The 26,278-nt window shown below is 42.2% G+C and overlaps 1 protein-coding gene and 2 long non-coding RNA genes across 17 annotated transcripts in view; 1 reads left to right on the plus strand and 2 right to left on the minus strand.

Annotated features, from left to right (window-relative positions):
• The window catches only part of WNK1 (WNK lysine deficient protein kinase 1), a 134,918-nt gene extending 133,203 nt beyond the window's left edge, over positions 1-1,715 (minus strand). For 6 of the 15 annotated variants that reach the window (XM_059935058.1, XM_059935057.1, XM_059935056.1 and 3 more), the window contains exon 1: positions 688-1,715. In XM_059935058.1, the coding sequence (XP_059791041.1) occupies positions 688-1,458 (771 nt within the window). In that variant the 5' untranslated portion in view covers positions 1,459-1,715. The remainder of the gene's footprint in view (positions 1-687) is intronic. The other 9 variants (XM_059935068.1, XM_059935067.1, XM_059935064.1 and 6 more) reach the window with 4 other exon arrangements.
• A 790-nt stretch (positions 1,716-2,505) lies between these two features.
• Positions 2,506-6,391, plus strand: LOC132372892 (uncharacterized). Its single transcript, XR_009505273.1, has 2 exons — positions 2,506-3,311; positions 6,220-6,391. It is a non-coding gene; the product is annotated as an uncharacterized LOC132372892 (long non-coding RNA).
• Positions 6,392-21,552: 15,161 nt separating this feature from the next.
• On the minus strand, positions 21,553-25,729 carry LOC132372891 (uncharacterized). Its single transcript, XR_009505272.1, has 3 exons — positions 25,613-25,729; positions 22,936-23,104; positions 21,553-22,106 (listed from the first exon to the last, which is right to left on the minus strand). It is a non-coding gene; the product is annotated as an uncharacterized LOC132372891 (long non-coding RNA).
• Positions 25,730-26,278: the final 549 nt, after the last annotated feature.

A 26,278-nucleotide genomic window follows, 5' to 3' on the forward strand; every position in this document is an offset into this window, starting at 1 on the left:
CATAAGCTCCTGTACTACCCACAGTATAGTGAATGGGCTGAAGACATACTCGTTTTAATTAACAACGTCAGATCACTGCTAGCTATCATAAGGTTTATGCATCATTAGGTGAAACAGTATCAAACACTTACTATAACTTTCTGGTCCCAAATTATCCAGAGAAGGAAGCCCTTCTTATAGTTTATTAGATGCCTGTGTGATCACCAACTAAGATATATCCAAAGGAAAGCCAGTCAGGAGGAACAAGGTCGTTCTTAATTTAAAAGGACAGCCTGATCTCAGGAACGGAAACACGCACCTAACACACAAGCAGCTCATCACTGCAGACCCCCTGAGGAGCACAAGGCAAGAAGACTGTACTTTCCTAACCCAAAAACTTCCCCACTGATTCCGTTTCCTGCCAGACGAGTAAAACAATGACGAATAGGCAATGCATTTGTATCAGGATGACTTTCATCACTCCTCCCTAGAAACAAATCTCTTTGGCTACCAATACTAACTCCTTTCCTATCCAAACACCTAGGTGCATGCCCCAAATTCTGGTTTCTCTTCCAAAAGGTGGCCTCCCCCCTTTTCGGAGCAAACAATCAGAGAAAGACATGCAAAGGGCGAACTCGGGAAACTGGCCGAACCGAGCCAAATCGGGAATCCAAACCACCGAGAAATAAAGAAGTAGGTGGGGCATACCTGCAGTTCACACCAGGCGACCTCCACGGTGGTTTCGGTGTCCAGACCTTTGTAGACCGTCTTAAAGGAGCCCCTGCCGATCTCGATGTCAAACTTGAGAAAGCGGCCATCATTGGACATTCCCACGGCCTTGGTCTCCAGCTCTTCGATGTCATCCTGCTGCTGGCTCCGTTCCTCCTGGGGTTCCTTGGCGCTGCCGCCGCCGCTGCCACTTCTCGATGACGGGGGCTCCTCTTTGCTCCCCGCGTGGCCGGGCTGGGCAACCTGGCGGTCTCTGCCGGCGCTGCCCGGGGCCGAGGCAGCGGCTGGGCCCGCGGCGACCGGCTCCCCGGGGGCGGGGGCGGCGGCGGCGGCGGCGGCGGCGGGCGGCTGCTGGGCCACATGGGCGGCAGCGGGGGTCAGGGTTTCCTCGCGCTGGGGCTCCGGGGGGCTCCTCTGCGGGACCACAGCGGCCGCGCTCGTCTGGGGCAGCGCGAGGGGGAGGCCGGGCAGCTCCAGCGCCGTGGCGTTGGAGTCACAGATGACGCTGCGGCGGAAGAAGCGGTGCTCCGTGGTGGTGGTCGCGGCCGCACCCCGGCTGTCCTTGTCCATGGTGTGGCGGCGACGCCGGTACTCCTCCGTCCTGCCGGCTCCGGCGTCTGCCGCCGCGGCGCCCAGTTTCTCTCCCACTGAGGAGTCCGAACTGGAGCCATTCTTTGGGGGAGGCGCCGGCGGCGAGAGGAACAGGGAGCCCGGCGCGCTGCTCTGCTGGTCGGCGGCGCCGCCAGACATGGTGGGAGCGGGAGCGAGGCGGGCGGCTCGAATTCGCGGAAGAAGGGGGCCGGCCCGGGGCGGCGAGGCTGCGGGCCGACGGCCCCTCACTCGGCACTGACTCGGCGGCCCGAGCGGGAGGCGGGGCCGCGGGCCCGGTTGCGGCGGCCGCTGCGGCTCTCGAGGCGCGCTGGTCGGGGGCGGCGGCGGGGCGGAGGCACGGGGGCTGGCGCCTCACGGGCCGCAGCCATCGTGCGGCAAGCGGCTGCCGGGCGGGCTGGAGCGGCGGGGGCGCGCGGTCATGGGGGCGGCGCGGCGGCCCGCACAGAGTCCAGACGGAGGCGGCCCGGCTGCCCGCCGCCGCCGCCGCGGCCCGGGGCGGGCTGGGCCCTGGGGCGGTGGCGCGCGCGGACCCCCAAGCGGCGGCGGCTCGGCGCGGAGGCAGGGGAGGCCGCGCCGGGGCTCGCGGCCAGGCGGGCGGCCGCTCCTCCTCCCCGCCCTGCTGGACGGCCTCACAGGCCGCCCATCGCCCGACGCGAGGGGCCGACGCGCGACGCGGAGGAGCTGCCCCCCGCCCCGGGCCTCGCCGCCCGCCCCGGGCCGGGCGGACCCCGTCCTCTCTGGGCCGGGGCCGGGGGCTGACGGAGGGAGGGCTGGCGTGGGAGGGCCCGAGCCTGCTGCTCCTCCGGGCCGAGGAGGGCCGGGAGAAGAAGGGCAGTCACCCGGTTGGGCACCTTCTGTCACGAAGACGGGTGCAGAGACGCCGCGGGAGAAACGCGCCGTCCGCGGCTGAAACTCGGCGCTAAATGGCGCCGGGCGTCTGAAGCCTCCACACAGCCCGCTCGGGCCCCGCCCCCCGCTGCCCGGGGCGCCCCACCCCCACCCCGCTCGCGGGGCTCTCGCGCAGGCGTGCCCGCCCCGAGGCCCACTGGGACTTGTAGTTGGCGCCTTGAGGAATGAACGGGACAGAGGAGGAAGGCGCCTACGACTCCCGTGATGCCCTGCGGTGGCTTAGGCTGATGCCTGACGGGAGCTGTAGTTCTCTCTGAAACCGCCCCTTCTGGAAGGCGGATGGGAGCGTCACCGTGAGTCGCTAAGCCCCATCCTTCAGTGGGCGCTAGCTAGGAAAATCATGACTTAGGCATTAATTGTGGAAGGAGGGGAGGCAGAAGAAAAGGAGAGGGAGGCAGAACAAGGGGAGAGACTCCCACCATGCTGTGCTGAGGGGAGAGCGAGCTCTTGGGTTGCCATGGATGGAAAAAGAGCTGCTGTTCCTGTTTAATGCGGAGCGGCGTTGGTGCCGCGAGCGGGGCGTGGGCGGAGAGCCGGGGGAGCTGGACCCCTTTTCTGGGGCGACAGACTTTGTGCATAACATTGATTGGATAGGTGGGGGAACATCCCTTCCATGGCACTTAAGGCCGCATCCTCGGCTGCAGCCCAGGACAGAGATTCTGACTCTCAAGTGACGGGCCGCCCCACTGCAGTCAAGGGTCACAGCGAACTCCGCCCGGAAAAAGCGCGCAGCGCGCGCGGGAGGGGGCGGATTCAAGAAGAGACGGGGTCTAACGTATCTTTGCGGCTTTTACCACAAACTTGAGAGAGCCGAGTTGACTCGGATGAAACTTAATGTCCGCCTGTGTTTGTGTTTGCTTGGTGCTTAGTAAAACAGCATCCAGCTTCCTCTAGAGGTGCCTGCATGTACCCGTGTGATTGACACCACGGCTTTGGACGTGCGGCTTTCTCGAAAGCATCCTTGGGCTCCCGGGACCTTTGCTCCTCGCAGCCACTCAAGATGGTGCAGGTGATGAGCACCAGGGGGCGCCCGACGGAGGAGGAAGCCAAACCCAGATGGCGGTTGAAAGTCTAGCCCAACGGTAGGAGCGGGAAGCGCTGAAACGTGCGCAACCGCGCCGAGCGCGCGCGCTGCGCTCCGGCTCCGGCCCCCGAGCCCTCTGGGCACCCGCTCCGGAGCGCACGGCCCGCGCGGCCGCACAGGGAGGACAGCGGTTGGAAGCAGCCGAACGGAAGATTCCTTAGCGCTTAGTTTCCTAGCAAATGCCCAAACGGGCTGCATGAGCTCCACTTGGAGAAGTTTGTCTCTACGATTCATAGCAATTCATCTGATACGTAGAATAGTTTATTTCTCAATTTTTTATCAAAAGCTACCCTTTGAGGTATACAAAAAAAGTTGCTTTAAAACCGATGGTTGTTAGGTTTTATGAAGGTGGAAGATTATGAACATTTTAAAATGCGAGTTTAGTAGGGGCCACTAGAGTCTTCAAATATTAGAGTTCCATTTTTTAAAGAATATCCCCTTCACTCATTTGCTATGGTAACGGCAAATATCATTATGGTATATGTATTAAGTGGTTTGTCTCAACCGTAAACTCGGTGCAAAGCAAGGGGAGAAATGTCTTCAAAGTACATTTGTATGGTACTTCTTGAGGCAGCTTCTTAGAACTTGCACAACTGTTGCTTTACTAGGAAAAGTAGTCTACTTTAAAACATGAGACAACTAATTATAAATTGATGAGTTAAAGGGAGATCAGTAAATCACAATGTTCTTGTTTTGGCACCATAAAAAAAATGAGGATATTTCTGTGTGACTGGTCATTAAAAGCCTTTATTACTACCTGGCCCTGCTTACTGGGCCATGAACCTTTGGCCACACTGCATTGGACACAAGTCCCATGACAACCACCATGCCCTACTGACATGTTATTTCAGCAGGGAACAACTAAATTCATTGTAAATAATTTAATTGTTGACTTAAAACTAGGCTTGCCCATGTGACAGCTTTTCCTACTTGTGTTATGTTAGCTTCACCAGGAAAACAGGTACAATGTTAGATTTAAAGCTTAAACTGTTTATGTGAATATTTTACTACGGACACTTATTTGTTCAGCTCCCTTTTCAACACTTACCCACTTTCAGTCAGCATGGTATTTTCTATTACTCATTACTATTATATCCCTAATAGTTATTTTCCTTTCTCTGTCACTTTAATTATCAAGTAAAGAATTGACCTCCCTGTAATTCATATAAAACATCAAGAGGTAGGAGAAAGAACCCAGGACACCATGGATGCACTAAGCTCAGAGATTTGACTTCCTGGTGGGTAGGTCCATACGAAGAATACAAGTATTTTATTTTCTCTCACCATGTTCTTAATTCACTTTAGTCCTTATTCATTTTCTCACGTTGATTCATGTTTCTTTCTAGTTCCCATCCATTCACATTTTATGTTTACATGGTCCCTGCCATTGGTAACTGGCCAGCAATGAAAGCCAGAGATACCTTTGATTTAGACAGTGGCTGAATACACAAAATCTATTTTATTTTGTATGTGGCATAATTCATAGGGTAGCACCTTGAAGTGTAGAGAAAAAAAATACCATCTTAAGAAAATTCCTCTTTTTTTGTCTCTTTTCCCTCATTTCTCATGCTCTTTTGTCTTGTCTATAATACTTCTTATTTTACCTCCTTGTTATTTGCAACTCAAGGAAGAAGGGAGAATCAGACAGTTAAACAATGAAGAATAGATTTTTAAACCTTTTTTAATTATAAATGAAATAAAGGGGGATGAGACTTGCCCTATATCAAAGCAAATTGGAAAACCATAGGATTAAATCTGTATGGTACTGAGATAAGCATAGATAATGGAGAGAATACAGAAACATGTGTGTTGAGAGTTCCATGTGTGTATGAGCATGCCATAAATGAGAAATACGGCGTTTCAAGTCAGTGGGGGGAAAGGTTAGTAAACAGTGCTTGATCAATTAGGTATTAATTTGAAAAACAAATTAGGTTAGATGTCTACCTCACACCATTTACAAAATTAATATCCACACAGTTTAAAGAGCTATTTTTTTTAAAGAGCTGTAAGAATTTTTAAAATATAAGGGAACATGGGATAGGAAAGGACTTCAAAGAACAATCCAAGAGCCATAAAGAAAAACATTTGACTATTATCAAAGTTGACAATTCTGGTCAATAAAGCACAAATGATGAGCTGGCAGAAAAACTTAGAACCTATATAACAAAAGCCTAATAACCAAAATACATAAATAACACCTTAAACCGCAAAGAAAAAGACATCTATATAGAAAAGGGGGGAGAAGATAGGAAAAGACAATTGAGACAGTAGGAAATGCAAATGACTGAAAAAATTCTGGAATCCAGTAACTAGGGAAGTGCAAGCTAAAATAAGAATATATATTTTTTCTTCAAAAAAATTAGCAAAATTTTTAAGGATTTATAATATCAAGTGTTGGCAGGGGTGTGGAGAAACTCATGTGCTATTAATGATAACATAAATTAGTACAACTTTTTTTGAGGGCAATTTGTTAGTTAAAATGTACAATGTGCACAGCCGTTGATCCAGCAGTCTCCCTTTCTGGTACCTACCTGAGAGAAATACTTGCGCATGTGCACGAAAAATAAGAAGGTCCACTACAGCTTTGTAACCAAAAAGTGAAACAATCTACTTGTATGTTGACAAGAAAATAAACTATGGTATACTTAATTTTGACAACACCATGCAGCAGTAGAAGAGCAGGAAGTAAATATATATGTGGTCACATAAAAATAGTAAAAAACTCAAGTTGCAGAATAATAGGTATTAGATCATATGTTATATTTTTAAATTATGTGTCTATATGTATTTAAATGCACAGAGAAAAAGTCTGGGCAATACCCACCAAAATGAAAAGGGAAGTTAATTCCTGGGAGTACTCATGTCTGTATAGCATGAATTTCTTAATATATTCTCATTTATTGCAGACAGTTTGAAAAATACAGAAGAAAATATGAAAGTGAAAATCACCAGCAACTCTACTAGCCAGAGATATCAGCCTTTGGTACTTAGGTGTCCTTCTTTCCAGACTGGTAGAAAAATGTTTATAGTTATGTTATAAGCATTTCCAATGTCATTAAATATTCTTTAGAAACATAACTTTTAATGGCTGCATAATATTCCATCATATGACATTACCAAGTATAAGTTTATTAGATCATCTAGAAAGAACATTGGGGAAAATATTTTATTTTATTTTATTTTATTTTATTTTATTTCATTTTATTTCATTTCATTTCATTTATTTTTTTGGCCACACCGTGCAGCATGCAGGATCTTAGTTCCCTGAACAGGGATCGAATCCATGCCCCCTGCAGTGGAAGCACGGAGTCCTAACCACTGGATTGCCAGGCAATTCCCAGGATTCAAAGTATTTTTTTAAATTTTTATTTATTTTTTTTAGCCACACTGCACAGCTTGCAGGGTCTTAGTTCCGTGGGGGGCAGGGATTGAACCTGGGACCTTGGTAGTGAAAGCATGGATGCCTAAGCACTGGACTGCCAGAGAATTCCCTGGGGAAAATATTTTAAAATGGGAATCCATACCATCTTCCAGGCCTTAACAAGTTCTCACAAGAAGAGATTTATCAGAATTACCTAGGAAGCTATTACAAAATACACCTGTTGGAGCGTTTCACCACCACCACCCCACCCAACTTGGGTGTATTTTTGGTGAAAGAATTCATTGCAAGCAGACCTGCACTACAATAAAAGTGGGGGTTTTTTTTAAGTTCTTTAGGAAAAGAAAATGTTAGTAGATGGATTAGTAAATTAGGATTTAAACAGGGAATGAGAAACACTGGAAAAAATAAATTTGATGGGAAATAGAAAAGCATCCTTTTAAATCACATTAAAAGATAAATATCAATTTAAAGAAAATATAATAATAATGTATATAATTTACCTTTATAAATTTATAAATTACTTTTATCTATAAAAGAAAATGGGTAACAGTTACAGCACAAAGGACAGATGGGGGTAATGGAAGAATACCATTATAAAGTTCTTAACACTATATGTGAAATGGCATAATATTATTTGAGGGTAAATTATAATAAGTTAAAAATATATACAGTAAACACTAAATCACTAAAATTATAAAACAAAGTTATAATTAATAAGCCAATAGAGATAAAATTGAATCATTAAAAAAATACTTAAAAGAAGGCAGAAAAAGAAGAAAAATAAAACACATGGAGCAACTAGAAAACAGAAAGCAACAGGAAAATTTCAATCCAACCATACTGACAGTATCAATAAATGTAAATGGTTTAAACTCTTCTAAACTCTATAATTAAAAGGAAGATATTGACAGAGTGGATAAAAAAAGCAACATCCAACCATATGCTACCTATTTTTAAAAAAAAAAAACACTTTAGGGCTTCCCTGGTGGCGCAGTGGTTGAGAATCTGCCTGCTAATGCAGGGGACATGGGTTCGAGCCCTGGTCTGGGAAGATCCCACATGCTGCGGAGCAATTAGGCCCGTAAGCCACAACTACTGAGCCTGCACGTCTGGAGCCTGTGCTCCGCAACAAGAGAAGCCACAATAGCGAGAGGTCCGCGCACCGCGATGAAGAGTGGCCCCCACTTGCCGCAACTGCAGAAAGCCCTAGCACAGAAACGAAGACCCAACATAGCAATCAATCAGTCAATCAATAAAGATATCTTTAAAAAAAAAAACAAAACAAAACACTTTAAATATCAAGACAGATTAGAAGTAAAAGGATGAAAAAAGATACATCATGCAAATACTAATCAAAGGAAAACAAGAGTGGCTATATTAATACTAAAAAGGACTATTAACAGGGATAGAAAGGAATATCTCATAATGATAAAGGGTCAACTCATCAAGAAGACATTTCAGTCCTATATATGTATGCACCTAATAACAAGACTTCAAACTACATGACGCAAAAACTCTGAAAAGAAAAAGTAGACTAAGTCCGTAACTATGGTAGGATATTTCAAAATTCTTCATTCATTATAGAGCAAGTAGACAACATCATTACGGATATATGGTACAAGGTAAAAATTTGCAGGATAAAGCTAAAGCAGTGCTTAGAGGGAAATGTACAACATTAAATGGTTATACTGGAAAGAAGAAAGATCTAAAATCAACTTCTCAAGATTCTATCCTAAAAAATTAAAAAGAAAATGGGAAATTAGCTCAGAGTAAGCAGAAAGAAGAAAATATTAAATGAAGAGTGGAAATCAGTGAAATAGAAAGTGGAAAAACAGTAGCTCATATCAATGAAACCTCCAAGTTTCTTTGAAAAGATTGATAAATTTGATAAACCTCTAGCCAGATTAATCACAAATAGAGAAAAGTCAACTTACCAATGTCAGGAATGCAAGTGGGGACATCATAGTATATCCTGCAGAATTAAAAGGGTAATTGGAGAACATGCTGAACTACTTTATGTCAATATATTGACAAATAAGATGAACAAATATCTTAAAACACAAACTATTAATGTTCACTCAAGAAAAAAGAAAACTTAGTGGCCCTATATCAAGGAAATTGAATTTATAGTTAATCTTCTCACAGAGAAAACTCCAGGCCCAATGACTTCATCGGTGAATTATACCAAGCACATAAGGAAATATAATCGTATAATACAAACTGTATGCAAACTTTTCAGAAAAGAGAGTAGAAACAATTCCCAGCTCATACTATCAGGCTAGCATTACCCAGTTACCAAAACCAGACAAAGATACTACACAAAAAGAAAACTACAGTTTAATATCTATCATGAACATGATACAAAAATCCTGAACAAAATTTTAGTAAATAAAAACCAGTGATATTTTTTTAAAAAGGATAATACATCATGTTCAAGTTGGGTTTTTCTCAAGATATAATAATAAACATAATATAATACAAAAATAATCAGTGTGACTGGCCATATCAGCAAACAAAAAAACATATGATCATCTCAATAGATGCATAAAAATCACTTGACATAACTCAACAATTATTCATTATTAAAAAAATCCTTCCACTGACTATAAATAAAAGGGAACTTTTTCAATGTGATAAAGTTCATCTACAAAAAACCTAGAGCTAACATCATGCTTAATGGTGGAAGAACAAATGCTTTCTCTCTAAGATGGCAGACAAGGTAAGAATATTCACTCCCACTACTTTATTTAACATGGTACTGGCAGTCCTGCCCAATGCAACAAGAGAGGATAAAAGATGAGAGGCATGCAGACTATAAAGAAAGAAGTAAAACTGCCTTTATTCACAGATAGCCTAAGGAATGTAAAAAAAAAAAAAATAGCACTACTAGAACTAAGAAGTGATTTAACAAGGACACTGGATACAAGGTCAATATACAAAAATCAATTGCATTTCTATATACAAGCAATGGACAATCTAAAATTTAAATATATCGCTTGGCTTTCAGACTTCAGCAAGTTTCTAGTGATTGTCCCCTCACAGAAACATCAATTTGAACGAATATCCACATGCAAAAATACCTTCACAAGAGCTAAGGATTCCAGGTGGGTATTAGAGCACCTGGGTGGAGCACAGAAGTAAGAAAAGATGCATTGAGGAGGGAAGGAAAGACAGTTTCACATTATCTCTGTCACCCTTTCCCCAACCCCAGGCAGCCCAGTGTGAAGAGAGACACCCTCCCAGTGGGAGAAAGAGAATGAAATGAACACTTGACTTTACTGAAGCCCCAGGACCAGGCCTACCCCAATGCCAGACTGACCCCTGTGGCCCCAGGCTCCAGCAGAACCAGAGCCCCGGCCTGCCCCAGCAGACCTCAGCACTGGGCCAGCCCCCATGGGACCAGGCTTGATGCCTAATATTACAGTCCTAGACACCAGGCCTGCCACCTGGTGTAGTCTTCAGCCTACCACCACAGCCTTAGGTACCAGACCCGCCCCATGGATCCAAGTGCCAAGCTCAACCCAGTGGACCCAGGCTTCAGGCCCACCCCATGATGGACTGAGGCATTAGGCCTGCCCACCTGTTGACCCAGGCACCAGACTCGCTTGCTGAAGGGCTCCAGAGCAAGCCTGGAGATAACCAACAGATGTGCAACCCAGACTCTCTGGATGGGCCGCCTGGTGAAGGGCTTTCCCTGCCGAAATCAGTCTGTAAAGACTAGAAGAGGTGCCTACTTCTTCAAGTGTACATACATCAACACGAGGCCACGAGGATCACAAATAATCAAGTACACATGGTATCACCAAAGTAAAATAATAGAGCTCCAATAACTGATCCTAAAGTAATGGAGATCTATGAACTGTCCGACCAAAAATTAAGAATAATCCTCTTAAAGAAATTCAGTGAAATACAAGAAAATACAAACAACTAAATGAAACTAGTGATTTCCTGGGTATGACACCAAAAGCACAAGCAACAAAAGCAAAAATAAACAAGTGGGACTACATCAAACTAAAAAGCTTCCACAATGCAAAGGAAGTAATCAAAAAAAATGAAAAGGCAACCTACAGAATGGGAGAAAATTTTTGCAAACCATAGAGCTGATAAGGGATTAATATCTAAAATATGTAAGGAACTCATACAACTCGACAGCAAAAAAACAAATAACCTGATTTAAGAATGAGCAAAGGACCTGAATAGATATTTTTCAGAAGAAGACATCTAAACAGCCAACAGGTATATGAAAAAGTGCTCAGTGTCACGAATCATCAAGGAAATGCAAGTCAAAACCTCAATGAGATAACACCTCACACCAGTTAGAATGACTGTCACCAAAAAGACAAGAAATAAGTGTTGGCAAGGATGTGGAGAAAAGGGGACCCTTGTGCACTGTTGGTGGGAATGTCACTTAGTGCAGCCACTATGGAAAACAGTATGGAGGTTCCTCAAGAAAGTAAAAATAGAACTACTATATGATCCAGCAATTCTACCTCTGGGTATTTATTTGAAGGAAATGAAAACACTAACTCGGAAAGATATGTGCACTCCCATGTTTGTAGTAGCATTATTTACAGTAGCCAAGACATGGAAGCAACCTAAGTGTCCATCAATGGATGAATGGATAAAGAAGATGAGGTATATATACAAAATGGAATATTATTCAGCCATGAGGTAAAAGAAAATCCTGCCATTTGTGGCAACATGGATGAACCTTGAAAACATTATGCTAAGTGAAATAAGCCAGATGGAGAAAGACAAATACTATATGATCTCACTTACATATGGAATCTGGGGAAAAAAATGATTGAATTCATAGAAGCAAAGAATAAGAATGGGCGGGGGCAGTGGCAGTGGAGGAAACAAGGAGATGTTGGTCAAAGGGTACAAAACTGCAGTCATGTAGGATGAATAAGTCCAGAGATCTAATTACAGGCATGATGACTATACCTAATAATACTGTATTGAACACTGAAAATATGCTAAGAGAGTAGATTTCAGGCAAACTCATCACATCCAAAAATGGTAATTATCTGAGAAGATGATATGTTAATTAGCTTTACTATACTAATAATTTCATTATGGATATGTATATCAAATCATCAAAAACATATACAATTTTTATTTTAAAAAATATAAATAAATTTAATATTAATTAAAATAGTGTCAAGAACATGCTATACTTAGGAATAAATTTAGCAAACTATGCACAAGATTTATATACTAAAAGCCACAAAATATTACTGAGAGAATTAAAGACCTAAATAAATGGGAAGATATATCCTGTTTTGGATCAGAACACTCAATAGTGTTAAGATGTCAGTTCTCCCAAAATTGATCTATAGATTCAATGCAACCTCAATCAAAATCCCAGCAGACTTTTTAAAAATGAAAATTGACAGGGACTTCCCTGGTGGTCCAGTAGTAAAGAATCCGCCTTCCAATGCAGGGGACGCAGGTTCGATCCCTGGTGGGGAACTAAGATCCCACATGCCGTGGGGCAAGTAAGCCCACGCGCCACAACTACTGAGCTCGTGTGCCTCAACAAGAGAGGCTGCATGCTGAAAACTACAGAGCCCATGTGCTCTGGAGCCTGCGCCACAACTAGAGAGAAGCCAGCACGCCACAGAAGAGCCCATGGCCGCAACGAAAGATCCTGCGTTCCACAACTAAGACCCAACGCAGCCAAAAAAAAAAAAGAAAAGAAAACTGCTCTGATTTTTTCAATACCTATGTGTAAAAGAGACTAGGAAAATACAGCCACCGTAATACTTTAAGACAGCATATAATGGAGGAGTCTAAAAAAAAAAAATTTGACAGACTGATTCTAAATTTACATAGAAATAAAAGGACCTGATATAGCAGGAACAATTTTGAAAAAGAACAAAGTTGAAAGACTTACACTACCTGATTTCAAGACTCACTATAAAGCTGCAGTCATCCAAACAGTGTGGTCCTGACATAAAGACTGACGAATGATCAGTTGATCAGAATAGTGAGTGCCAAAATACAAATAGACAAAGGTGCCAAGGTAATTCAAAGAAGAAAGGGTAGCCTTTACAACAAATAATGCTGGAACAATTGGGTGGCCAATCCTTTCCTCACACAGTACATAAAACTTTACTTGAGTTGGGTCATACACTTAAATATAAGAGTTAAAACTGTAAAACTTCCAGAAGAAAATGTAGGAGAAAATCTTTGTGATCTTGGGTTAGGCACAGAATTTTTGGACACAAAATGCACATAAAGAAAAAATTGTTAAACTGGACTTCATAAAAATTTTTTAAATTTGTTTTTTAAAAGAAATGTTGTAAAAATGAAAAGGCCACAGAATAAACATTGCGAAACAAATATCTGGAAAAATATTTGTAAACAAAATATGTAGGGAACTCTTACAACTCAACATTAAGATAAATAGTGCAATTTTTAAAAAGTGTGCAAAAGATTTGAACAGATACTTTACCAAAGAAGATAAATGGATGACAAATAGGCACATGAACAGATGTATTGCATCATAATTAGTCATTGATGTAGTGAAAATTAAAACCACAGTGTAATATTACCACGTACTTACTAGAATGACTAAAGGAGACAGAGAATACCAAGTGTTGATAAGGATGCAGAGCACCTGGTTCTAGAATCACAAAGCTCATAAAAGTATACACAATACAAGGAAACAATCGGGGCAGGTGATGAAGGAAGAGGAACCTGGGCCATCTAGGGCTGTAGTGATGAGACTAGCAGAACCAGGCCCTTCGCTGAACTGAATTCATAATCAGTTGGTTTTCCTTTGTCAGAGTGGCAAGTTACTTCAACCTACTCCCTTTGGGACTTCCGGTGAAGTTTCTTTATAATTTCTCTAGAAAAATCCTGAAATGATTACTTCTTTCCCCCTCCACTACTTTCATTCTCTCACCCTCTCCTAAAATACTTCTCAATTTCTTTTGTGTGAATCTCTAGACCACTGGAGAGGAAGCATGTCTGATTTCACATTTTATATGCAGTAATGATTTTAATTCTTGAATAAGGGTGCTTAAACACTAACACAAGTCGCGGTACTAATAAGAGCCAGGTTAGGGATGTGCGTGCGGAATCTAAGTCTGGAACGCGGGGGTTCCCTAGAGAAAGACAAGGCGGTGCTGCCTCACAGCTTAGTGCACCTTGGGAGCAGCTTGTCAGAGTAGACCTTTCCTACTGCCAGGCTGACTTCAGCTCTCCATCCGTGCATCTCTGCAGCTCTTATCCCCAAGCTTCAACAGAGGTATTAAGCTATGACAGAATAGGATTGGGGAATCTTATCACTTATCTCTGCCTGTAACAAACCAGGACAGATTGAAGTGCTGGATCAGCTACCCAAGAATCAGAACATAAGGGCTAGACCTTGGTTAGAAAAAATAGTCACAGGTAGTAATTAGAAGGGGTCCAAAAGGCCGAACCCTGGCCCAAAGAGAAATTTAAAGCCCTTGTAGAGCCTTAGCCCCTATCTTATTGCCAAATCAACTTTGGTTCAATTTTTTTATAAATGGGAAAAAAATCTTACCTCTGCAGATTCCTGTGACACACGGTTATTACCTAAAGACACATAACATTCCAAAAAAGACTGACTAAGATGTTTTCAAGTGGACAGGTCCTCTCAAGAAGCATCTTCTGGTCATCAAATTACATGAACGGAACATCATGTAATGACTTGTGGAAAAACCTATCAGCTTGCTATGGGGATTGTTATTGACTTTTCCACGTTTAAGCCTTTTTTCCACATCTGATGTAGGCCTTCTGTAAACAAGGTCTGTGCCTCATAACAACTGTGTCCTCTGCAATACCTGGGAAGGGGCCCTGGTCATAGCAGATGTCAACCATGTGATTAATTTAAAATGTTAAATTTAACTCTGTGTATCCAAGATCACCCCCCCCAACACACACATACACACACACACACACACACACATTCATACATACACACAACAAACTAGGTCTATAATAAATTCTATTCATCAGAACAGCAAAAGACATACTTTAAAAAATTACATTATTTTATCTCTATAAAGGCCAGAAAACCATTTTATTTGTTAACACTCTTTAAAAACTAACCTTCATTGTTTTATTCTTCCAGGAGTATACATTTTATATTTAGAAAATTTACAAAATAGAGGTAAGCAAAAAAAAAAAAAGTGTAAAAACCACTCATAATTCTACCACAGAGATAACCATATTAACATTTTGATATATTTCCTTCCAATATTTTTCTATGCTTTTACTTTTAAATACATTTCTTCCTTTCTTTTTTTTTTACTTCATGAACATGTTTTATTTTTTAACCTAACACTATAATCATATTTCCATATTTCCATCAAAATTATCACTAATTTTTAAATATACAATATTATTTTAAGTGACAGCATAATCTTTCATCACATGGCTGAACTAAAACTTATTTAAACACTACTTCAGTTGGGACTTTTAAGTTGTTACTAATATTTCACTACTAGATAACAAGATGCTTGTGGAAGATCTGTCTCTATCCCCAGGCCTATGAGTGGAAGTTATGTGCAGTGGGGAATAGAGAAAGGGTAAAAATGTGAGCTGTCTGCACTATGACAGAGACATCCTTCTTCTCTTCCAGGCCTGGCACATCAACAGACTTCCCCTAAGAAAGATCTTTAAAATTATCGTTATTTAAATACTAAATATAGGACATAGAGCTTCAATTTCTTTACCTCTGCATCCCAGCGTGGCTCACCCAGTCATCCAATTTGCCCTAACTCATATTTATATTCATTCCTCCTTTCCAAAAATTGGTTTCTGTCTTCACTAATACTAATGACAGTTTACTTCATGAGAAGAACGCTTCAAACTTTGTGCAATCCGATAATCCTGCTGCATTGTAATCACATGTAGAAAATACATAGACTGGATATTATCACTAGCGCGTTCTCTTGAGGAGCTGGGGGGAGGACCAAAACGAACTTCTTAATGAGATTCTGTTTGTCGGTACAAGCTTGTATTAGAGCCTTTAATTCTTACTGTTAGAGGCTCTGTAATGAGCCCGATTAGAAGTAGTTCAGTTAAGAGATGTTAACTAGACTTATTGCCGTGATCATTTTGAAATATATACAAATACCAAATCACTACATTGGACACCTGAAACTGATATAATGTTGTATGTCAATTATACCTTAACTAAAAAAAAACAAGGAAGAAGAGAAATAGTTCAGTCAAGGAGGAGAGATAATGTGACAAAAACAACACAGGCTGGCAGGTTAAGTCCCTCAAACTAACATATTTTTTTTTTCCGTGATCACTGAGAATAACAAGAGTTGACAATGGGGAAAAAGTGGGGAAGGAAATAAGTAGGAAATCGTGACAAATAGACATGAGAGCCAAGCTCCATTTAAAGGTCAACAAATCCATTTAGATATTACGATACCTGTAAGCTTCTAACACACTATAATCTTTAAGTATTTATTATTAACCAGAGTTTTTTTTTAAAGGCCTTCCTTTATTTTTTTTCAGGTAAAAATAAGGCACCAGGGACAGTCAATGTTGTGTTGAATAAAGTCTGACCTGCTTAATCCTGACAAGAGTCCACTGCACAGTTAAAAATTGACAGTAGTCGCCGAACTTGCAGTGGCAATTTGAGTGACTGAATCTAAACGAGGCCAGCAGTCCTAATCCTCACATTTAATTTAGGATTAAACAGTTTTCTAGCTGGGTCTGCATGTCTGTGTGTTTGAAAGGTGATGCAATGACATACTCAAACTGGTTATTTTACTGTAGTTTTAATTCTTAAAATGTGTTAATTGGTCTTTAATGGTTATTGTTCAGAACAGATCCACTCTAATAGCATCCTGTATTTTCCTAGTATCTTTCAAACTAAAAGCTTTTCACATAGTTGTACTCTTATTTTCATTTTCCCACACTCCCTCTGAGGAAGGGAGGGGTATGGGATAAAACAGGTGGGAAAACAAAGACACAGAAAGGGAAGCGTGTGGCCCTGGTCACCCAGCCAGTGACTAAACTAGATCAGTGGATTCTCTTACATCCAAATTATCAAGTCCAGCTAGACCAAGGCATTGGATCTTACAGATTTTTTCCCCCTCGTATTTGCTGGTGAGAAAGAAATTTCCTATCTGAAAGTATACCTTTCTGGGCAAATAGCAAGTGCTAAGGGTGCTCTTTCATTCTCTTTGACTGATATGCAATCTGGAACCAGGGCAGAAATCCTGAGAGAGGAAACTAAATTTGCAGATGATGATCCAAGAGTTTTCCTTACACTGAATTTGGGATATATATATTTTTAATTTATTTATTTATTTTTGGCTGCACTGGGTCTTTGTTGCTGTGTGTAGGCTTTCTCTCGTTGCGGCGAGTGGGGGCTACTCTTCGTTGCAGTGCGCAGGCTTCTCACTGTGGTGGCCTCTCCTGTTGGGGAGCATGGGCTCTAGGTGCATGGGCTTCAGTAGTTGTGGCACACGGGCTCAGTAGTTGTGGCACACAGGCCCAGCCGCTCCACAGCATGTGGGATCTTCTCGGACCAGGGATCGAACCTGTGTCCCCTGCATTGGCAGGTGGATTCTTAACCACTGCGCTGCCAGGGAAGTCCAAGAATTTGGGATTTTTAAAACACAAAGCTGTATAAGCACGTGTATTCTCTAGACAAACTAACTGGGTGTCTCCAAAGGGCAGACTGGGAGAAATTACAAGGAGACATATTTTAGCTTAATGTAAGCAAGAATTAATGTAATTAATGTAATCAAGAATTAATGTAAGCACTCACACTTTCTGATTTCAAAAACATACTACAAAGCTACAGTAATCAAGGTAAGGTGGTACTGGGATACAGATAAACAGATAGATCAATGGAATAGAATTGAGAGTCTAGAAATAATCCCTCACATTTGTGATAAGTTGATTTTCAACAAGAATGCCAAGACCACTCAATGGGAAAAAATAGTCTTTTCAACAAATGGTGCTGGGACAACTGGGTAGCCACAGACAAAAAAAAAGAAAGTGAATACCTACTTCATACCATACACAAAAATTAACTCAAAATGAATCACAGATCCAAATGTAAGAGCAAAACTTATAAAACACCTAGAAGAAAACCTAGGAGTGAATCTTTGTGAGCTTTAGCTAGGCTATGGTTTCTTAGATACGACACCAAAAGCACAAGCAACAACAACAAAAAATAGATTCACTGGACTTCACTGTTGTTAGGAACGTAAAGCGGTGCAGCTGCTTTGGAAAACAGTCTGGCACTTCCTCAAAAGGTTAAACACAGGATTACCATGCAATTCCAGCAACTCCAGCTGGAATTATGTTATTTATATATTTGATAAATGGAGATAAGAGGATAAAAAAGCTTAGGAAAATTCCACTCCAAAGTACATACCCAAGAGAAATAAAACATGTCCAAACAAAAAATTGTACATGAATGTTCATAGCAGCATTATTCATAATAGCCAAAAAGTGGAAACAACTCAAATGTCCATCAGCCAATGAATGGATAAATAAATTGTGGTATATCCATACAATGGAATATAATTCAGGCATGAAAATGAATGAAGTACTAACACATGCTACAACATGGATGGACTTTGAAAACATTATGAATAATCTGCTGTTAATCCCATCCAGTATACTCATTATCTCAGACATTACAGTTTTTATTTCTAGAAGTTGATTTTGGGTCTTTTAAAAGTATCTTCCACATCTCTACTTAACGTAGTCAATCCTTCCTTGAGCCTCTGAAGCTATGGAACAGAGTTATAATAGCTATTTTAATGTCTTTGCCTGCTAATTCTACTATCTGCATCAGTTCTGAGTCAGTTTGTTTACTTTCCTCATTACGGGTCATATTTCCCAGTATGCCCAGTAAATTTTCGTTAATTCCTTTCACTGTGAATTTACCTTGCTGAGTGCTGGATATTTTTGTAGTCCCAATTCTTGAGTTTGTTCTGGGGCACAGTTGTTTGGAAACAATTTGATCCTTTCAAGTCTTTTTTTTTTTTTTTTTTTTAATTTGTTAGGCAGGACCAGAGCGGCATTTAGTCGACAGCCAATTTTGCCCCACAGCTGAGGCAAAATCCTTCTGAGTACTTTGCCTAATGACTTGTGAATTATAAGATTTCTGGTCTGGCTAGTGGGAACAGGCACTATTCAGGCCCTGTATGAGTTCTTGTTACTGTTCCCGTAATACTTTCAGGTGGTTCTTTCCCTGACCTTGAACAGTTTCCTCACATTCATGTGCTGGTGAGTATTCTACTGAATACCTAAGGGGGACCCTCTGAAGATCTCTAGATTTTTGTTGTTGTCATTTTTCTCTCTGTGTGTAGCTCTCTCCTATCTGGTATTCTGTCTTGCAAACTCTAGTGGTCTCTCTGGACTCTAGCTTCAGCTCCTCACCTCAGGGAATCTTCGAGGCTCTACCCAGATTCCACCTTTCCATGCCACCATCTGGAAAATCTCTCAAGGCAGTAGGCTGGGCACTCACAGGGCTTACCTCATTTGTTTCCTATTTCATCAGGCCTGATGTCCAATATCTCGAAAATGGCTATTTAAAAAAAATATTTTGTCTAGATTTTTAGTTGTTTCTGGTGGGTGGGTAAATTTGGCCCCTTTTACTCCATCTTGATAGAAGTGGAAGTCCAAGCTCATGCTAAATTTAGCAAAAAAGTAGAATTAACTGGGTCACAAAACCACAGAAAGGAAGAAAGTATACTGGCCTTAAAGTTGACTGGATTTATTGACTCAAGTTTCACCAGAACACTTTCTCTTTCTCTCTCCCTCTGTCTGTCGGTCTCATTTCTACTTCTATATTTTGGCCACATTCGAGTGGAGGTCACAGCCGCTGTCAGCTCTAGAGCCCACCCTGACAGCCAGCATGCCAAGGACAAAGACAGAACTCCTTTTCCATCTCCAACTTGGATAATTTGGTGAAAGGAGGGGCCTGACTTGGATGTATCCCATGTCTATGCGCCAACCACTAAGCCCTAGAGGGTATGTTAAAAGACTGACCCAAGAAGCAACAATCAAAAATGTATATCATCTACCTTACTATTGTACACGTAGGTTTGGGCATTTGTAAGTATTTTCTCATAATAACTTCCTGTAAATTGCTGTGTCAAAGGTTTTAGACAAAGCTTTTTTCATATTGTCAACTGTTCCACTGAAAAGTTGATACCACTTCACCCTCCCACCCACAGTGGGTAATTGGTACATTTCCCCTCACCATTACCAACACCAGGTACTTTTTTTTTTTTTCAGTGTTACAAAGCTGGCCAGTGAAAACAATTTATTTCACTGTTATTTTAATTTGCAGTTCTTTATTATTCCTGAAATCAAATGTTTTTCATAGACATTCATTCATACAGTGGGTATTTACTGAGTGCCCGCTATGTGACAGTCACTATTCTAGACACTAAAGGGTATATTAGCCTTTTGTATTTTTTATTTTGTGACTTTCCTATCATTTGGTCATTTTTCTACTGAGGCATTTGTCTTTTTCTTATTGATCTGTGAGAATTTCTTATGTACAGATGGCATCAACTCTGTCACACACGTAGCAAAATTTTAAAACTTAAGTCATTTGTCTTTAATTTTGTTTTTAATAATATTTTGGTGTACAACTGTTTAATATGTCAAATCCTTTAGATCCCTGCCCTTGACGTTGATGTAGTCTTGTCACTTTTAAGCTGGTCACATCTGGCATGTTAGCCAGTTTCTGTTTGAGATTCACCAAGTCATACGTAAAAATCAGCTTTCGGAGCGTGCCCCTCCTAGAGCTTAATCTACTCTTGCTCCTTATAAGACTCCTGGGGCTGCAGGCAGTGATTCAAAACAGGTTTTCTCCCAAAAGGCTAATTAAGAGAGGGAAGACTTCTGCTGTGTTTACCAAGTTCATCACAGACTTGGGTTATAAACAAATATTCTAGGTGATAATGTTATCTGCTTATCAATTTAGGAAAATCTATGAATAATGAGACTATTAAGTCAAATAACAACACATTTATTTTTCATTTAGAACTCTTTAAATTTTGACTTGCTCTGATCTGACAGCTGACATTTCCTGGTAGTCCCAGGAGAAAAGCAGGACAACAGCGTCCACAAACGTAGGTTTGCAGGAGCTGCTTCTCTCATACAGGCTCATTTATCTGGAACAAATATCCTGCATATTCAGTAAAAGTAACAGACCGAAACATGAAGAATGTGGCTTCTTGGCTATGTTAGAAGGGGTCTTCTAGGCTCCAAATACATATTTTTTTAATGTGTAAAATACACAAAACTTTCCTGCTATCGTTTGCTTGGCAAAGTTAGTGTCCAATAAAACTTTATGCAATGATAGAAATGTTCTATATCTGTGCTGTTCAAGATGGGAACCATTAGCCACATATGTGGCTACAGAGCTCTTGAAATGTGGCCAGTGAGGCTGAGAAAATAAATTTTAAATTTTTTATTACATTTCAATTAATTTAAGTTTAGATAGCCACGTGTGTAGGGTTACCAGATTTAGCAAATGAAAATACAGGATGCTCAGTTAATTATTAATTTCAGATAAGCAACAGATAATTTTGTAGTTTAAGTATATCCCAAATATTGCATGGGACACATTTACACTACAAATTTATTCTTTATTTATCTGAAATTCAAATTTAACTGGGTGTCCCATATTTTATCTAGCAACCTTATATATGTGGCTAGTGTCTACCATATTGGACAATGCAGGTTTGAAGAACTCACAAAGTTCTTCACAATTACTCAAAGACTCTTGCAGGATTAAATCAAGGAGGAAAAATGGTTATGGTCCTATCTTGGCAAGAAAAAGTAGCCTGAATTCTGAAAGAAAGCCATTAGATGCCAGGGCCAGGACACCAAACCAATGAAATTCAATCCAACAGTCGTTTATTGGAAGCCTTCTATGTGCAGAAAACATACTCAGCTGTATACACCAGTGTGGCTGTACAAATTGCCAAGACCAGTGTCCATTTGATTTGGTTGGTTCCTGTTCTGTACTGGGTGTTAACTATCTTGAATATCATCCCTGACTGTGAAGAAAACAAGGCAGGATGTCTGGAGATCCTCCTCTCCAGGCATTTACAACCTGATAGAACAGCAGCTTTAAAAACAAACAAAATTAAGAAGCCCTTTAACAAAAGATAGATGCTAAGTGAGATATACAAGGAAAATGCTATGGGAATGTAAAGTGTCAGCCACGGAGGGAACCACAGGTGGATGAGGTTGCTTGCTCAGTTGTGGTGTTTTGTTTGTTTTGTTTTCCAAGGTCTAATAAACTCATCTTCTTACCTTTTCTTCCTCGAGCTTGACACACTTTATGAACAAGACTTGTCTACCCCCATACGATTAAATCAAGGTGGGCATACTGGTGCAGGTATACTCCAAGAAAAATTCCCCCACTTTCTGCAAAGACAGCCAATGGATCCCTCAGTCAGAAACGCCAAACCAGTGAAATGCTATTCAATGCAAAAAGACATGCATAGAGTACCTGCTCTGATTCTGGGCTATGGGGTTAAGTTTCCAGGTGTAGCAGTCCAGTTATTCTACTTCCTTAATTTCTGCAGTCGAGAAGAAAAACACAGACTTCTCCGTCAAGCCACAGACATAGCTGGCTTGTATCAGGCCATCTAGGCCTGGCTCTGGCCCATCTCCACTGCAGAAAACTGCCAATCACACGATGGCCCTTTCTCCTCCCCTTCCCAAATCTCAGCTCCTAGATGAAATCTAGGACAGTTGTCCGTCTGAAATCTGTCTGTCATGTCTGACATCGTGGCAGTTCAACATTTTCCCTAGATTTTGAACTCTGAATGTGGCTCACAGCTGCACGGCAGGTTAGAGCAGGTTATAGCAGCTGCAGTGTTGGCTGTTGGTGGTTCACAGCTGAGCTCCCTCTGAAGGGCCCTTGGCGAGGGAGCTGCCTTGGCCAAGGTTCCACCCCTCCCTGGGGCCACCAGCATCAAATGGCTGGTCACTGGGGATGTGAGGCCACACCTCGTTTTATTGGGGACAACTCTGCACCGTTATCCAGCCTCCACAGGCTCAGCTGAGGCCCCTGGTGCCACAGCATCGAAGTTCACCTTCTCCCTCTGCCCAATTCTGCTTCCCTTACTGCCGTACACGTGTCATTCCTAAGAATATACTCCACCTCCAAAAAACACACACAAAAAACAAAATAACCCCAACACCCTGTATGCATGTCTCCATCTAGGAGTCTGTTTCAGGGGAGACTTACCGAAGACATAGGTTCTTGAAATATCTCTTAAGTAAACTTCCAGCTTCTTAGGACAAACTTCTCGCTTTGTTGAGACTGGTTTTTTCTATTGCTTGGGAAAAACATGGCCTGAACTGCCTTTTTCCAGACAGATGGGCAAACTTCACAGAGGCGGGAGACTGAGCAGTTTCTGCAACGAGAGGAACCTTCCAGTGTTGGTTATATTACATGGGATGAGCAGACAGGTGCCTGCAATTAATCTTCCTATTCCTCAGTAAAGTGCCGAGGACCCAGCGAGATATATAGATTGCTAAATACCCCTGAGCTAATCCAATCCTGCCCAGCAAAATAGTCACTTATTACAGGGAAGGCCTCCCAAGAACCAATTTCACGCTCTGCTGCGAATAACTACCTCCTCCTTCTTCCAGGAGACCTCTCACTTGTCCCTCTCCTGACTAACTTTTCTTGCAAGAATAAAAGCTGCTCTTTGGAGTCTTGGAAGTGGACTTTGCCACCTCTGATTCACAGCCAATTTCTCTTGTGGAATTTGACCAACATGTCTCTTATTGCCAGCTGTCATCCATTCATCTTTCCTCTGGCTTTGTGCCTTCTTTCGGCTTAGCTGCAAAGTGGGAAACGAGGGTGGAGTGGAGGGCGGGGCTCACACGTACGGAGTTCCTACTGTGCACCAAGCACTGTGCTGGGCACTTCACATTATCTCATTAAACCTCACAATAAACCTGGAAGATATATAATATATATGTGTGTGTGTGTATATATACGTATATATATATGTGTGTACGTATATTACACATCCAATATATATGCCCTTACCCCACCCTCCAAACACACACAACAACAAGGTTCAAAGAGTTACATAATTTAGTTCTTTAAGATGTGTAACCTCTCCTCTTTAGGAAGTTATCAGTCTTAGCTAGGTTTCCGTATGATTGTGAAGCAGCGTCCTAGGCTAATTCTAATGCAACTTATGTCCGTATTGGTCAAACGTGGTCTGGAGGCAGATATAGCCCTTCAATAACCCCTAATTTTACTCCTAAATCCTTTACAGTCTAAACTGTCCTAATGCTGTAGGTCGGAGGAGGCATCAGAAACTGGGAGGATCTCCTACCAGCTGACCAACCTTCTTGTTGTATAACGGATTAATGAACTCATTTAACAAGTATTTACTGCACTGTTACTGCCTACCATGTGCAGGAAGCATGGTTGGGGGACGCTGAGGCCCAGGAACAAAGAGCATGGACTCGGGTCAGACTGCTTGAGTGTGAATCCAGGCTCCATCACTTAGGAGCAGTGTGACCTATTAAAGATCTACTCTACTAGATACTAGATATTAATCTACTATACTAGATATTGTTAACCTCTTGGGTCCTCAGGTTTTTCACTTGTAAAGTAGAGATAAAGCACCTATGTCATGGGGTGGTGGGTAGTTGTGAGGTTTAAATAGGATTGTCTGTGTAAAAACAATCAGGATCCTGATTCAGGAAACACATGGTTTGGGAGGGGAGACAAGATGTGTGTGTAAATAACTTAATACAAATTTAGAAAGTGATGGATGCTATGATGGTAGAAATCATGCATGGTGAAATTTAGAGGAAGGAAAGATTACTTCTAGGTGAGGAAATCAGAGAAGACTTCTTGCATAAAATAGCATTCAAGTTGATGGATGATATTTACACTGACCAGTAATAAACCTGTGAGTGGCAACCCTCTTGTCAACCAGTAAGTACCATCTAAAGTTTAAAACAGCACCAAGGGACTTCCCTGGTGGCACAGTGGTTAAGAATCCACCTGCCAACGCAGGGGACACAGGTTCGAGCCCTGGTCGGGGAAGATCCCACATGCCGTGGAGCAACTAAGCCCATGCGCCACAACTACTGAGCCCACACACCACAACTACTGAAGCCTGCACGCCTAGAGCCCGTGCTCTGCAACAAGAGAAGCCACCACAATGAGAAGCCCGCGCACCGCAACAAAGAGTAGCCCCCGCTCGCCTCAACTAGAGAAAGCCTGCGCGCAGCAATAAAGACCCAACACAGCCAAAAAAAATAAATTCTTTTTTTTTTTTTTTAACTTATTTATTTATTTATTTATTTATGGCTGTGTTGGGTCTTCGTTTCTGTGCGAGGGCTTTCTCTAGTTGCAGCAAGCGGGGGCCACTCTTCATCGCGGTGCGCAGGCCTCTCACTATCGCGGCCTCTCCTGTTGCGGAGCACAGGCTCCAGACGCGCAGGCTCAGCAACTGTGGCTCACGGGCCCAGCCGCTCTGCGGCATGTGGGATCTTCCCAGACCAGGGCTCGAACCCGTGTCCCTTGCATTGGCAGGCAGACTCTCAACCACTGCGCCACCAGGGAAGCCCAAAAAATAAATTCATTTTTAAAAAAAGCACCAAGTAACCGAGCCCTGGAATACAGCATCATGAGGCTGGGTGCCCAATGGGGATGATGAACGTGCCTATGAGATCAGGAGAGGGTAACACATGTCCAACCCACAGATTCTACTTTCCAGGTGGCTCCACAGGGTCATTCTGACCCAGGCAAGGTTTCTCCTGCCCAGGCGACTTTAGTCTGGGAAACACTCCAAATTAATGACTGTCGGCAAGAGTTTTTAAAGCACACACCATGAGCCCTGAGCCAAGGTATGGGAAAGGATATCAAAAAGAGAGAGAGAGGGACTTACCTGGCGGTCCAGTGGTTAAGACTTCGCCTTCCAATGCAGCGGGTACGGGTTTGATCCCTGGTCCGAGAGCTAAGATCCCACATGCCTCGCGGCCAAAAAACCAAAACATAAAACAGAAGCAATATTGTAACAAATTCAATAAAGACTTTACAAATGGTCCACATAAAAAAAAAAAAAATCTTTAAAAAAAAAAAGGACTTCCCTGGTGGCGCAGTGGTTAAGAATCCGCCTGCCAACGCAGGGGACACGGGTTCGAGCCCTGGTCCAGGAAGATCCCACATGCCGCGGAGCAACTAAGCCCATGCACCACAACTACTGAGCCTGTGCTCTACAGCCCATGAGCCAGAACTACTGAGCCCACGTGCCACAACTACTGAAGCCCGTGCACCAAGAGCCCGTGCTCCACAACAAGAGAAGCCACTGCAATGAGCCCGCACACTGCAACGAAGAGTAGCCCCCACTCGCCATAACTAGAGAAAGCCCACGTGCAGCAACAAAGACCCAACGCAGCCAAAAATAAATAAATAAAATAAATAAATTTTAAAAAATTTTTTAAAAAGAGAGAGAGAGAAAGAGAAGAAGGAGAAGAAGAAGAAGAAGGAAAAGAAAAATATGTGACCTCTCTTTCAGGGAGTTTATATGGTCTAGTTAGGAAGATAAGATTAA

Source organism: Balaenoptera ricei, chromosome 10 (assembly GCF_028023285.1).
Source record: "Balaenoptera ricei isolate mBalRic1 chromosome 10, mBalRic1.hap2, whole genome shotgun sequence".
NCBI lineage: Eukaryota > Metazoa > Chordata > Mammalia > Artiodactyla > Balaenopteridae > Balaenoptera > Balaenoptera ricei.